This window comes from Peromyscus californicus, unplaced genomic scaffold, assembly GCF_007827085.1.
Source record: "Peromyscus californicus insignis strain IS unplaced genomic scaffold, ASM782708v3 Scaffold_6__1_contigs__length_162567912, whole genome shotgun sequence".
NCBI lineage: Eukaryota > Metazoa > Chordata > Mammalia > Rodentia > Cricetidae > Peromyscus > Peromyscus californicus.
In genome coordinates this window covers 160,779,775-160,794,489 of record NW_026294584.1, presented here as the reverse complement: position 1 = coordinate 160,794,489, position 14,715 = coordinate 160,779,775, and the positions used below count along the sequence as shown (strand labels likewise).

Here is a 14,715-nt window from a genome sequence, read left to right as displayed (position 1 = left end):
GTTCTTCAGGGACAAGACAATTGTGAGATACTTTGAAGACATTGTGCCCCTAAATTGTACAAAGCAGGTAAATGTAAACTCATGCTATCAGTGTGTAGGTTAATCAGGGGCAAATGGCAATATTTATAGCTAACAATGCTAGGTCCTGTTCCATTTATTATTTCACTTATTCCTAACAATGTTCCCACAAAGTAGATATTATTGCCATTTAAATGAGCAAAATAGATGTGCAGAGAAATGAAGACACCTGTTCCCACTCCCCAAGCTGCAATCGGCATAATGGGGTGTTGAAACCCACATGCTCTGGCTCCAAAGCTCTTGATGTCTTCTCAGAACTCAGCATCTTCACAGACAGGAGCATTGTGCTGTAGATGGTCGCTCTTAGATGTTCATCTTTCCTTTCCTGTTTCAGGTGTCTGACAGGAAGCAGCAACGGGAATTTCCTGCTTACCCTGAGACCGTTTTTAAAACGGGCCATTTTGGTCGTCAGTTATGTAAGTATATAATGTATAGTTCGAATATAGCTAGTAAGGGTATTTTCACCTAGTCTCCACTCAGAGACATGCTCCACATTACTTAATAAACTCACTATCAACATCATCTCTTAAGGAAGGTTTACAGGTGGTAAATGTTGCTTTTTAGCAAAGGTGTGTGTGAAAGCATACACGGGAACCTGATGGCATAGTGTGAACAACACAGGGTTTTAAAGTCCCTTTCAAAGTGTTTTCAAAGTGACCTGGATGTATCAGTTGTCTACTGCTTGACACAGCATCCAGTCCCAGTACCCAGAGGTGTAGATACAGCTACTGCCGCTTGTCCAGGAGGCTTTAGTTTGGAAGCTCAGCTGAATGGTTCCCCATGTCATGATTTGGGGCTGGGGTTACACAGGCAGGCTTAGCTATCAGCTGTAAGGGGAGGGGACAGCTGACTCCACTTCTTGATAGAGGATCAGAATACATGAATAAAGATGGAAGAGATGTAGGTGGACATTTCATCAGGTTTTCTTGTTCCTCCAAGGTGACTGTCATTTTGTATTTCCGCCTGTGGATAATGGGAGGAACTATGCCCCTCTTCTCAGAGCAGGACAACCCAGCTTCGTTTTCACCTTACATCCTTACAAGGTCAGTGGACATACATTATGTAAACTTTATTTGGTACTTAGCAGTTTTGTTGGACATTTTTATTGCCTTAAATCATTTTTACAAAAGAGCAAGTCTCACTGCACTGAGTTCATACATATTGGATCCTGGTCAATAATATTAGATCACAAGCCAGCTGTGCATTTCAAGGAAATAATGATCATGAACTATCCAGTATGAGGACAGGAAGGGAAGCACTATTTATATATTTGGAATTCTTTTCAACCCATGTGACCATCTGGGCAAGATTGTGGATATGATTCTCACTGTCATATATTTGTTTATTCGACAAGTATTTTATTAGATGCTTATTATATGTGATGTACATATCTATTGAGTGGCTTTTAAAACAAGCATTACAGAGCAGAGAACAGAGATGTGGGCAGAGATTGGTTAGACAGCACAACCTAAAATCCAGGGAGTCTCAGAACAACAAACAGGAGCGGTATTTGCAACAATAGTGCTAATGGTGCTTTATGCGTCCTCAGAAGCTCTAGAGATGCTGAGTTGGGAAGTGATGTTGATGTATGTTCCTGTGCTCGGGGAAGATGTTTGACTGCTTATCTGCTGTGTTGTACTGCTAAAGTTTTAAGATACAATCACATCTGCCAATTTTAATAGCTTCAGATCATATTCTCCATAGTGTTTTAAACATTAAGATGACATGTTCAACTATTTTCATAGTCATACATGCTATACATATCTTATAATGCTATATCATTTTAATAGTAAATTTATGATAGTAACCTTTACTATTTTGGTGTTTATATTTTTGTAATATGTTATAAGACATGGTAAATCTTTTGTTTTCAGGTAGGGTCTCACTATATAACATTGGTTGACCTTGAACTCAAGATCCTCCTACCTCAACCTCCTAAATGCTAGGATGACAGACAAGTGCCACCACCCTTGACTTATGATAAATCTTAAACTGAACTTGATAAGTAACTGATTTGTAGTTGGGCTTATTTGTATTTCTTAGAGATAACAGAATTTTGACCTTAGTTTTATGTCAAACAGCAGTTTTTGCCCCATCAGTTTAGTGTACATGTTTTAATCAACATGCTTCATTACTTGTTTTTGCCTGCATGGTTCTTCTTATGCTTTGTGAGATTTTCCTCTTTTTATTTTTAAATTTTTAATCCGTAGATTTTATCTCTTGGTGCTGAGGATCAGTTTGGTCAAGTCCTGAACTATACAGCCTGCCCCTCTTTTCTCATGTAGACCTTTTATTTTAGTATCCAAAAAAAAAATCTTCCAATCTGACTACTGACATATTTTTATAATAAAGACTCTGTCAAAATTGCTTTCACTACTTTGACACGTTTGTGTTCATGGTCTTGAATACTGTTTCCTAAATCTCTGACGTTAGCTTACCTCTTAAAGTAGTATAAGAACTTTGTAATGTTGTTAGTTTTGTACATTTTCAAAATGTTGTTCAGTCTTAAGCTTGCCATCTCCAATTCAGCTCTCTGGTAATGTTGCCTGTCCTTTTTAGATCTCCCTCACTGACATTTAGTCTCTGGGCTCTTTGTCTGGGTATTTTTAGATGTGACAGTTCGTGGATGAACAGTTCTGGTCTGTGGCTTCTTCAACAGCTACTTTCCACATTTAAGAGAAAGGACATCAGGTCTGTTTTTGCTTGGTGGGCCCACTGTCTTAGAGTTGTGATTGGCACAAAGAGACACCATGACCACAGCAACTCTTATAAAGGAAAACATTTAACTGGGGCCTGCTTACAGGTTTAGTGGTTTAGTCCAATGTCATCATGGTGGGAAGCATGGTGGCATGCAGGCAGACATGGTGCTGGAAATGTAGCTAAGAGTTCTACATTTGGATAGGCAGACAGCAGGAAGAGAGAGTGAACCACTGGGCCTAGTTTGAGCTTCTGAAACCTCAAAGCCCATCTCCAGTGACACACCACTCCAATAAGGCCACACCTCCTAATAGTGCCACTCCCTGGTGACTAAGCATTCAAATTGATGAGTGTATGGGGGCCATTCTTATTCAAACCACCATACTTATCCTTCAGCGTTGGGATAATGTCCTTTATTTTTGGGATGATTTCCCTTCAGCTTTAGGGTGATGTTATTTGTCTTTGGGGTGATCTCCTACCAAGCTTTCTGTCTCTGAGTTGAGGCCACTCTTGGCTTTGAAGTTAGATGTAGCCTACTCCATGAACTAAGCCAGAATGGAGAGATGGATTCCTTCCTGTTTTTTGTTTGTTTTTTCCTTCATCTCTTTAAGGGAGTTTTTTATTTCCTTTTTGAGGGCCTCTATCATCTTCATAAATTATATAAAAATTTTTAAAAACGTTATTTTTAAGGCCGTTTTCTTGTGCTTCGGCTGCATTGGAATGCTCAGGTCTTGATGTCGTAGGATCACTAGGTTCTGTGGTGCTGTATTTACCGTTGTGTTATTGATTGTGTTCTTGCACTGGTGTTTAGGCATCTGGATTTGGGATGGTTATTGGTCTAAGTATTGATTGCTGTGTTTGTCTTTTTTGGATGGGTGTTTTGTTCCTTTATTTTATGTTTCCTCTCTGGTCTTTTGGCCTAAGTGGCCAGGGGTTCTAGCAACTGGCAAGTCTTCGGGTCCAGTTGGGTGTCTCCATTGGGGTTTGGGGGCCTTGGGTCCCTAGATCCAGCCTGGCCTCTGATAAAAGTCCTCATCTGAAATTGTAGACCATAATATGGATTCTAGGGGAGGAGGTGCTAGCCTTCTGTCTGGCGTGGACTGTGCTGGAGTTGTGAAGAAGGGCTGGCCTCCAGGAGGATGATGAGGTGGGAAGAATACTGGGGGGTCAGAATCCAGAGGATGGTGGCAGTCCAGCTGGTAGGTGGGTCAGTTACCTGCTCGTCAACTGATGAGGACTGCACCAGAGCTGAAACAAATACTCCTAAGGGACTTAAAGACTTTCAAGGAGCACCTAAGCCTGGATAGAGATGGAACAAATACTCAGGAGACATGGAAAGGGAATATGCTGCTTCAACTCACCATCTGAGTATGTCATTTGTGTCCTATGAACCAGCAAACCCCAGGGCCTGGTTCAGGGTCCTAGTGTCTGGATAAGGTGCTTGATCTCTGATCATGGCCTTCCTAGCTGTACTATCCCTGCCAACAAAATGATGAGGTTGTAATTTTTCTTCTGGTTGGTGGCCTAATGACAACAATCTCTGGTGGAATCCCTGGCAAACTTAGGATTTTAGCCAAATATTTGCCAGGTCTTGCCAGTTACTCACAAGATACAAATAATTTTTCAGTGAGGTCTGATATACATTGCCAGCAGCACTTTCCATCTAAGTCAGGTAATTCAGTCCACACAAAGGGATAGACCAGAATGTCTCAATTACTCTACCTTTATCTCTTTCTTCTTCTTTCGGAATTTTGAAACAGGCTCTCACTCTGTAGCCCAGGCTAGATTCAAACCTATAGCAATCCTCCTGCCTCAGTCTCCCTTGTACTGGGATTGCAAACATGTACCACCATGCCTGGCTATATTCTTCTTTATCTTAAATAATATGTTTCCATTCTTGAGTTTCAGACTTCAAATATGTAGGTCCTGGGGTTGCAGGGACCAGTGACAACAGTGTCCACACTCTCCTAAGGTGACAGCATTAAAAGAGACCTGTTCATGCCTCCATCACACCACCTGGGAGCACATACTTTGCTGCTGGCATGCTGATGCTTCTCTAGCGAACTTTCTTGGTTTGTTTCCTGCTTTTGCTAAGCTAGCTCCTGATCACCTGACTTAGCTGTGAAGTCTGTCTCTACTGGTGCCAATTTGTCATTGACTTTGTCTGTCTGCCTTACTGAAAAATTCTTCTGCATTCATCTGCCAAGACTGACAGAAGAATATACTTAGACTGTGTGGCCTGAGCCACAGATGTAAGCCCCTCTTAGTTCTTCAGGCTGGAAGTCCCAAATCAAGAAGCAGTCAGAATTGGTGTGTGGTGAGGTATCTGTTCCTGCGTGGCAGACAGCTGCTTACTCACTGCTTCATTTTTTCCAAGTTCTGGAGTGCGTGTCTGTGTAGGAGCACATGCATGTGGAGGAGGCCTTCAGGTGTCTTTCTTCAGGTGCTGTCCACCTTGTTTTTTTGAGGCAGGGCCTCCGACTCACTTGAATTGGACAAGTAAGCTAGGCTAGGTATGACACAAATTGCTAAGCAGTCTTTTAATAGAAAACCCAGAGCCAGATATTGGGGTAAAAGCTGAAATATCAGAGAAGCAGAACAAGCCACAGCCAACCTCACCTTGCCAACTCCTCAGCCGATCCTGTTTCCACGAATCCTCAGACTGTTTTCACGAAAGCCTCTGAGTCCTCACCCCTGAGGGTCTCAGTTGAACTGCTGACTAGTTCCTGTCTCCTCGCCTCTTATATACCATTCTCCACCACCACTGTCACTTCCTGTGATAATAGGCATGTGTGCTTCCCAAGCAAAGGCATGAGATCACAAGTGCTGGGATTAAAGGTGTGTGCTACCATGCCTGGCTCTGTTCCCAGTGTGGCCTTGCCTCCCAAGTGATAGGATTAAAGACGTGCGCCACTACTGCCTGACTTCTGTGCCTAATTTAGTGGCTGACTCTGTCCTCTGATCCCCAGATAAGTTTATTAGGGTACACAATATATCACCACAGCTAGGCTGACTGGCAAGCAACCCCCAAGGGTCTACCTGTTTCTGCCTCTCCAGCAGTGGGATTAGAAGAATGTACCACCATACCCAGCCCTTTTTTTTTTGGTTTTTCGAGACAGGGTTTCTCTGTGTAGCTTTGTGCCTTTCCTGGATCTCGCTCTGTAGACCAGGCTGTTCTCAAACTCACAAAGATCCGCCTGCCTCTGCCTCCCAAGTGCTGGGATTAAAGGCGTGCTCCACCACCACCCGGCCATACCCACCCAGCCTTTTTACCCAGGCTCTGGAGATCTGACACAGGTCTTCCTGTTTGCATGGCTAGCATTTTACTGGCTTGATATCTATTTTTTCAGGGAACCACTCTTGATGAATTAGAGTCCCTCCCATATCAGTTACTTTTCTTGACACTGAGACCAAAAATCCTGACAGAAACAGCTTAAAGGAAGAAAGGTTTATCTTGGCTCATGTTTTCAGAGGAAGGCTTGGTGGGGTAGCTTAATCCATGGCTCTGGGAACAAGTGGTAGTTGGCTGTTCTAGGGAGCGGAGGAAGAGGCCAGAAACTAGGCCAAGCTGTGAGTGGCGAAGGCTCACCCCTAGTAACCCACCTCCTAGTGATTCCACAACTTCCCAAAACAGCACGAGTGTCTGGGAACCAAAAATGAAAGCATATGGGCCTGTGAGCGACACGGCCCTTGTGACCTCACTTGACCTTATCCTCCTGGTAAGCTCTCCAGTAGTTGCACTGGAAAGTAGAGCTCGCTTCCGAAGATGCGGTTTTCCTGGCCCCATTCAGTCCAAAGCCACTTCCTGTACTAGATTTGTAAACTCTGTATGACTTTCACAGTTATCTTTGCTTCCCTCTCAGAAGTATTTTCTCTTTTAAAGCAGGTATAAAAGTTACTCCCTCGTCCAGTGACACTGACCAGTGTCTCTCCATTGTAGTGGCTGTAGTTACTTATTGCATGTTGTCTTTGAACAGTTCCTGTGGCTCTGGAGATGGTGTGTTTCCCATGTATTCAGCTCTCCCTATTTGACTGATCTGAGACAAAATGCCACCATGGGATGATCATGAGAAAATGAAAAGGAAACTTACCTAAGGTATAAGAACATGACAGAGGTCTCCAGGGTGACCCTGGCTCACTATGGTCCATGTCATCACTGCTGCCTCTGTACTACAGCTGTCATCTTAGAACCCTAATGGAGGGACACCGGAGAAGTGTGGTTTTCTTCCCCTTGTGTACTGTTCTAAATTTGCTTCTCTGCTGTTGTGATAAAACACCTTTACCTAAAGCAACTGAATGATTTATTTCGTCTTACAGTTTACAACCGTCATTGAGGGAAACCAAGGCGGGGACTCAAGGCAGGAGCTTGAAGCAGACATTATGGAGAAATGCTGCTATTGGTGAAATTATAAAGGCCACTCCACATAGTTAAAAGGGAGGTTTATTTAGTGGTGTAACTTACAAATGAAGGGATAGGTAGGTTGCGGGTTCTGGGAAAGACGCAGCGCAGTCCGGCGGTGTTCTCTGGAGAACTCTCCTCCTTTTACCTCTAGCGTCCAGGGTCCAGGAAACAAGAGAAGCGGCCCATCCAGATCTCGGGTCTTCAGGGCCCTCTCTTGGCCCCGCCTTGTAGGCGTGACAGTTACCGAAGCCTCAATGGGGGTTGGAACTTCCAGATCAAAGCTGGAATGGCGGCTTGCCTCCCCTGGCTTGCTCAGTGTACTTTCTTATATAACCTAGACCTACTTTTCTATGGCAGGTACTGTCTACAGTGGGCTGGGTTCCCCTACATCAATCAGCAGTCGAGAAAATGCCCCCACAGATATGCTCACGTATCAGTTCAATGGAGGCAGTTCCTCAGATCGTTCATTTGCTCGGTCTTCAATGAGACCATCTTCACTGTGGTCTGCCACCTGTGCCACTGATACAGCTTCCCTTTGTGTGTCTCTCTCACAGTTAGCACTCAGGTTGTGATGCTCCATGCTGTACTCCTAGTATTTAGAAGGTCGGTGGTTTCCTAATGTTTTTAGGATAAGGAGTCAGGGTTCTGTCCACTGCTGCACTCCTGACATTCTTCTTGCCGCCTCCCCACCTCCCTGTAACCCCAGACATCCACTGGCCTTAACTGCCTCAGCTCCGGAAGTCCAGCCTCCTCTGTGCTCCTGTCTGTGCTTCCAGTCTGCAGTACCCTCTCCTCCATTCTTTGACCTCTCTGTCTTCTGTAAGACCTTTCTGGAGGCTTCTTAATCCTTAGGGGTGCCCTGTTGCTTTCAGATACACTTTATTGTGGACTGTTTGCTGATTTCCATTTACTGTACAGATGGGAATTTTTTGTTTTTGTTTTTTAAGACAGGGTTTCACTATGTAGCCTTGGCTGGCTTGGAACTTGTTATGTAGACAATCTGGCTTCAAACTCATAGAGCTCTGCCTGCCCCTGCCTTCTAGTGCTAGTACTGAAGGCACCTACCATCATGCCTTGTTCTAAGATGGGGATTTCTTAAGAACTGAGACCCTGTCTTAAAGTCCTTGGAATCACTCACATGAGAACCTACAGAAAGCCCATCACTGTAGAACTGCAATATCATCTTTGCTTTTCCTCTTTGAGACTTAAGGAAATTTACAGATGTTTCTCCTGGTGATAGGATCTCCTGCTTCCCTGGATGGACCCTTTTTCTACCATCAAGAAAAGATGATCAAGAAAACCCTTGACATTCCTGTTTCCTGTCTGTGCTGACCATATGAGCAGGGTATAAACCTTTTGTGCTAACATCTTCATAGATACTATTCATACAAGACATTTGTTCCTAAACGTTACCAAAATCTTGAGACAAAGGAACAGATCTGTATTGTACATGCACAACACACATAACTTAGGTTGTGATCCTACACAGAATCTTTCAGTAGCTTTTCCCTGAGGAACTTTCATTGGCTTTATTTTTATTTTTTTGTGTTTTCTTCTTCTTCTTCTTCTTCTTCTTCTTCTTCTTCTTCTTCTTCTTCTTCTTCTTCTTCTTCTTCTTCTTCGTGTGTGTGTGTGTGTGTGTGTGTGTGTGTGTGTGTGTGTGTGTGTGTGTGTGTGTGTGTGGTGGAGTGTGTGGACAGGATCTCACTCTGTATCTTTCACTGGCCTGCAACTCACAGAGATCAAGCTATTTCAGCCTCCTGAGTGTTGGGATTAAAGGCCCCCAAGCCCTGGCCATCCCATTGGCTTTTTTATTTACTTATCTATTTACTGACTGGTGCCTCAGTTCTTTGCTTATCTCCACCTTCTCCTCCTTCTCCCCCTCTTCCTAACACACTCTAGATAGTTTATTATACAGCCTTGAGATATACATATAGGCAATCAAATTATCTCTGAATCCATCTGCATTTCACCAAGATGAGACTAGGCTGTGCTGACTTGAGAGCAAACCTGAAATCCTGAGGTTTCCCAAGAATGGTGTGATTTTGCTCACCATGGGGAGGCTATAGATCCTGCTCCCTTCCCAGTGGTGGCTCTAGGCTGTGAGCTAGTTTCATTTCATAGTTTTACCAACTGGAACAGCTAAGTCAGTGTGGCAGAGGAAGAGGAAGCTGGTGGGGCTCACACCTCTCACATTAAAGCTCTCAAATTCATATCACAAAAGTGAGTAGAAATAAAATGATAAGCTCCCTTGTAATAGGATATTACCCAGTTTCAGCATTCATGAGAGTGCTCAGTTTTGTGTTGATAACCACCCACATCCCACATCCAGTCTCAGTCTCTCTCTCCTCTCTCTCTCTCTCTCTCTCTTTCTCTCTCTCTCTCTCTCTCTCTCTCTCTCTCTCTCTCTCTCTCTCTCTCCTTGTTCCTGACCAATGCTGTACTGTTTTGAAATTTGTCGTGGATAGAATATCAATACAGTCATCATTATTTCTATCTTTTTCTACAACATGTTCATGATACCTGCCACCCCCCAGTAGCTGGTGATTCTATAACAGCATTAGTGTACCACACTGCTCCTGTGTAGCACGAATTCTATTTGGTCTTAGTAATAAAAAACCCTGAGTCAGATATAGGGGTAAATGCTGAAAGATCAGAGATACAAAGGAGCAAACCACAGCCACTTCTTACCTCGCCAACTCATCAGTCTGAAAGGAGACTATCTCCGGTCTCCTCCTGCCTTCTATTCCTCTCTCTGCCCAGCCATATCACTTCCTGCTTCCTCCTCCCAAGTACTGGGATCAAAGGTATATGTCTCCCAGGTACTAGGATCAAAGGCATGAGATCCCAAGTGCTGGGATTAAAGGTGTGTGCCACCACTGCCTGGCATCTATGGTTAACTAGTAGCTAGCTCCACACTCTGATCTCCAGGCAAGCTTTATTTGTTAGAGCATGAACAAAATATCACCACACTCCTGTTTCAGCTTTCAGAAGCCATCACCTCTGCCCACACCAGTTGTTATTTGCCCCACCCAATTACTAGAGGGCTGGAAGTACAATGTTTCCAACATGCCTGGCAGAAATACCTATCAGATACGAATACCTACCAGATATGCCTGATAGGGCCCATGATGGTGTTTGCTTTTAAAATGATGATGGATAACACAGTTAAAAGAATTGTTTTATTCAGTTTGAGGTCTAACTTTTTTAGAAACAAACTCTTCCTTGGTATTTTGTTGTTAGTAAATATTCTTAGTTGCATGAGCCATGAGAGCAGAACCCTTCAATCTGGTAGGATCCTTGCCCCGGCCAGCGGGGTATCATCGGGGGCGACCCACCTGTGGGAGAGAATGAGAGGGATGGGGGAGACACGAGAGACGACAGCAAGACAGTGTGTTCTGATCAAGCTGCAAATTTTATTCTCCTCAGCAAGGCTTATATAGCACGGGAGGGGGAGGGGAGGAGGGAAGGGGTACACGATGTGCCGTACATGCAGGTGAAGGGGGACGTGCAGGTGAAGGACTATGTGCAAGTCGTGCAAGTCGTGAGACTGCTAGGTGGTAAGGTCACTGGTCAGGGCCCATTGTTCTGTTGCTATGCTACCTGACCTGCCTGACCTGTTCTTTATCTTGGGGGCATCTGGTTTAGGGTAGGGGCTTGTTCTCTGGCTTAGCTAGTACTTTTCCATGGTCCATGTTTGGTCTCTGACAGATCCTCACAGACCCCCATCCATTTTGTTAACCCACAGTATACATTATTGAGTCTAGGGCCCAGTTGTCCCCGGCTCAGACACATACACCCCTCTTATTGAAATTTGGTATTTAAATACCGCCATTCAACCGTATAATCCATGACTGTCTTTTTACCACCAGTGCAGTATAAAGACCCTGGTGAGAATCAGGGCCAGAGCTTATCATCTTCAGCACCTAAGATACACATGGAAAATGAGTTAATATTTACTGAATCTTTTTTTTTTTCCAGAGCTGAGGACCGAACCCAGGGCCTTGCACTTGCTAGACAAGCGCTCAACCACTGAGCTAAATCCCCAACCCCTTTACTGAATCTTGAGAGAAGATTTCTTGTGAATTGAGAAAGGCCATATAGGAAGAGGCTTTCTTAGGATGTTCTGGAAAAGGTTTTAGAGATGATATTGAGCAGGTTGTGTCTGCAGAGCCTTGTCATTCCTGGGGTCTAGGGACCTGAGGCAGTCTACTGAAGCAAGAATGGAGCTATTAGGAGCTGAAAGGGTGACCGTGAGCAGCTGCAGTAGAGGGACAGAAAAGATCACCAAAACCCACAACCCTGAACCCCAAATCCAGTGGGTCCAACAGGGCTAAATGCCCAGTGGTTAGGTGATATTAGCATCTAATTTCAACCGAGTTCATAGCAGTACTATCCTTAACAGTCAAGACAAAGTCAACCCAGAAATCCACTTACTGGAGATTCAGTGCCTTGGTGGAGGGAGGTTGTTTAACAGGGAGAATGGGTGAAGGTCCATAGGTGAAGAAGAGGATGATTCTAGCAGCAATGTTCATTACGTAAAACAAGCAAGAGCTACTGCTTGTAGTGTGGTTTTGTTCCTATGTCCCAGTCACAGGCATCTGTCTCAACAAGGAGTGTGGTGGGTCCATCCTCTTTCTTCACTCAAAGGCAAAGGCACAAGCCATGTGTATTTCTGCCTTTAAATCACTTTAATTTTTTTCCTCACAAAAATGAAGAGTTTGGTTCCAGAGCTACATACAGTTTCAGTAGGGGTGGTTTGGTGGGTGCTCTTCTCCAAGAAGCTTATCCTTCCTGTGCATTTCTGTAATGATCTCTTTCTGTCATTATGTGTTTTTGACAGGGCCTCTCACTCTAGCCCTGGCTGGCCTGGTGCTCACAGTTGACTGGGTCCTGTTCTATCAACCAGGATTCAAGATAATCCCTCATAGTTAACGTTCAAAGACCGTCCTGATCTGGGCAATTCCTCAGCTGAGGCTTCTCCTTTTCAGATGACTCTAGATGGTGTCAAATTGGCAGTTAAGGTTAACCATGACAGTCGTGCAGGCTGGTCTTAAAGTCACAGTGACCCTCCTGCCTCAGCTTCCCAAATTCTGGGATTATAAGCGTGAGCTGCTCACTTCTGACTATGAAACCCTCCTTCAATCATTACTGGGTTCTCAATAAAAATGAATCATTAAATTGTTTACATTGAATTTCCAGTTCTCTGAGTTGGCAAGACATTTTTGTGGTTTCCACCGTTAATGGGATTTATAGTAGAAACTTGGTAAATAATTCATTTTGTTTTTGTTCTTGCCTTTTTAAAAAAAAATGAGAACCCAGCAGGGCAGGAATATTGCACAGGCTATTTCATTTCTGAATTTTTAGCAGTTCGAATGTAATTCACAGAGAAGGAGTTAAAAAGAAAGTCTGTAATTGTTGATCACAGTTAGCTCAAATAGCCCTCCCTAAAAGATAATTAGCTTTTGGAGTGATTCCAAATGGCTTCTTTGTTGCTTATATTTGCAAAACATTTTTCCACTGCTATGTCCGTATCTCAGAGAGTACTTAAAGAGTTTGCTAGCTACATGATCAGAATCCGTACAAATTGGAAATCAGTGACTGCTTCTCATCTGTGATTTACTCTGTTCTCATTAAGATTATAACTTAAAACAACATGAATCTTAATTTTCCTTTAGTTGGTACAACATTGCAATCCTAGAAGACAAGCAAGGGGGGGAACTTGCAGGGCAAAGCAAACGTGGACTTCAAGTAAGAAGCCCTCCGTAGTTAGCAAACATCCTGTGAGCCAAAGGGGGCTAGAAATAAGATGTTGGAGCAGTTCTTTCACCTCCCTCTATTTAAGGTTTTTATCATGAAAGATATCAGATACACACCGAAGTGGAGAAGGTGGTATGCCCACACCCACGTAGTGGTCGGTTGGCGCACTCACAGTCCTCAGCCGTCTGGTCCATTAGCATCCACCCTTTCTTCTCTTCTGTGCCTGGTCAGTTATATTGAAGCAAATCCTAAACCATGACTTTGATAAACTCAACTAGTTTATTTCTCATGGTGTTTTCCCATTATATAACATTATCACACTTTAAAACCTAATGGTGAGTCTCTGTATCCAGCACTATTATCCATTAATACTATAGTTTTTCCCAATTATATGATAAAAGCTTAGTTTAATAGTGGTTTCCTTGAACAAGCCTCTTTCTCAGTTACTTTTCCTAGTGCTGTGTTAAAATTCCCTTACAAAAGCAACTTAAGGGAGAAAGTTTGTTTCCGCTCCGAGTTCCAGCGTACAGTCCATTATGGTGAGGAAGCAACAGTGACTGGAGCTTGGGGCAGCTGATCAAACTGGGACCAGGAAGTGGAGAGCTGTGACTGCTCAGCCTCAGTTCTCCTTCATATTTAGTCCAAGTCTGAGGCCGAGGGAATGCTGATACTCACTATTAGATTGGGTCTTCCCACTTCAGTTCACCTTATCAGGTAATCTCATAAGGTACGCCAAGGGGCTAATCTAATTTAAATAATTCCTCACAGATATGCCTGGAGGCCTCTCTCGGGTGATTTTAGATCCTGTCAAAGTGGCAATCAGCCATCATAGTACATAAATAGATTCTGTCCTCTGGGAGGTCTCTTAGGCCATTCTTAATTTATGTATGCCCCCCATTACCATATGCATGTTTAAGAAACTAGCTCATTGGTGCAGTGATTTCTCCCACATCCTGGGCATTCTGTCCCCAACATGTCATGTAATGTGTTCTGATGGTTCTTGTATGTATTCTGTATTAGTAGTTGGCTTTAGAACTGGTTCAAATTCAAGATTTTGTTTCTGTCATGTTTTCTTTTACAAGATTATTTCATCATGGGTCTGAATAAGCTTTCTCTCTCTAAGACATTAAAATGAATTAGTGAGCTCTATGTATCTGATTAGTTTTATTGTTGTTTGAGACAGGGTCTCTCACTCAGTAGATACCCTAGCATGGCCTCTGACCCAGAGCTATCTTTCTGCCTCAACCTCTTGAGTGCTGGGGCTATAGGCACTTACCTGATCCCTCCATCATATAGTGCCACTAACCTAATATGCTTAGCAGTCATTGATAGCTATTCTATATATATTTATTTCAAATGGAAAATATTTTAAGCAATTTTTAAGAGGAGGGTGTAAATGACAACTGCTTTGTCTGTGAAATGTGTGGCTCAGCATCCACCAGTCAAGCCATGCAGAGACTTTCCACTGAACTGGAGGGAGGAGCATCGTGCTCCCATGCAGAGAAAGCAGTACACAGTAATGCTGCTGGTTTGCTGTGAGATAGCATTCTCAGGTAACAGCACATAAGCCCAAGACTTAAGTGGATTCGGTCTTTACTATTTGTTTATTAGCATTTCATTAAGAATTACAGGGGAGGGGAGTAGTGGGAACTACTGTTGAGGCCGTCCCACTCCCACCTGTTTCTGTGTAAGAATCTGAGAGTGTTTTTCCTCATTGACATGGGGGATTTCTCACTGCAAAAGAAGGGATGGAAGAGGTGGTGGGAGAGGCAACTGGA

The 14,715-nt window shown here is 43.5% G+C and overlaps 1 protein-coding gene across 1 annotated transcript in view; it reads left to right on the top strand.

Moving 5' to 3' along the window:
• Tmtc1 (transmembrane O-mannosyltransferase targeting cadherins 1) overlaps window positions 1–14,715 on the top strand; it is a 225,567-nt gene that overhangs the window by 105,955 nt on the left and 104,897 nt on the right. Inside the window, 2 exon segments of the mRNA XM_052719103.1 lie at window positions 413–494; window positions 1,018–1,121. Coding sequence (XP_052575063.1) covers window positions 413–494; window positions 1,018–1,121 — 186 coding nt within the window.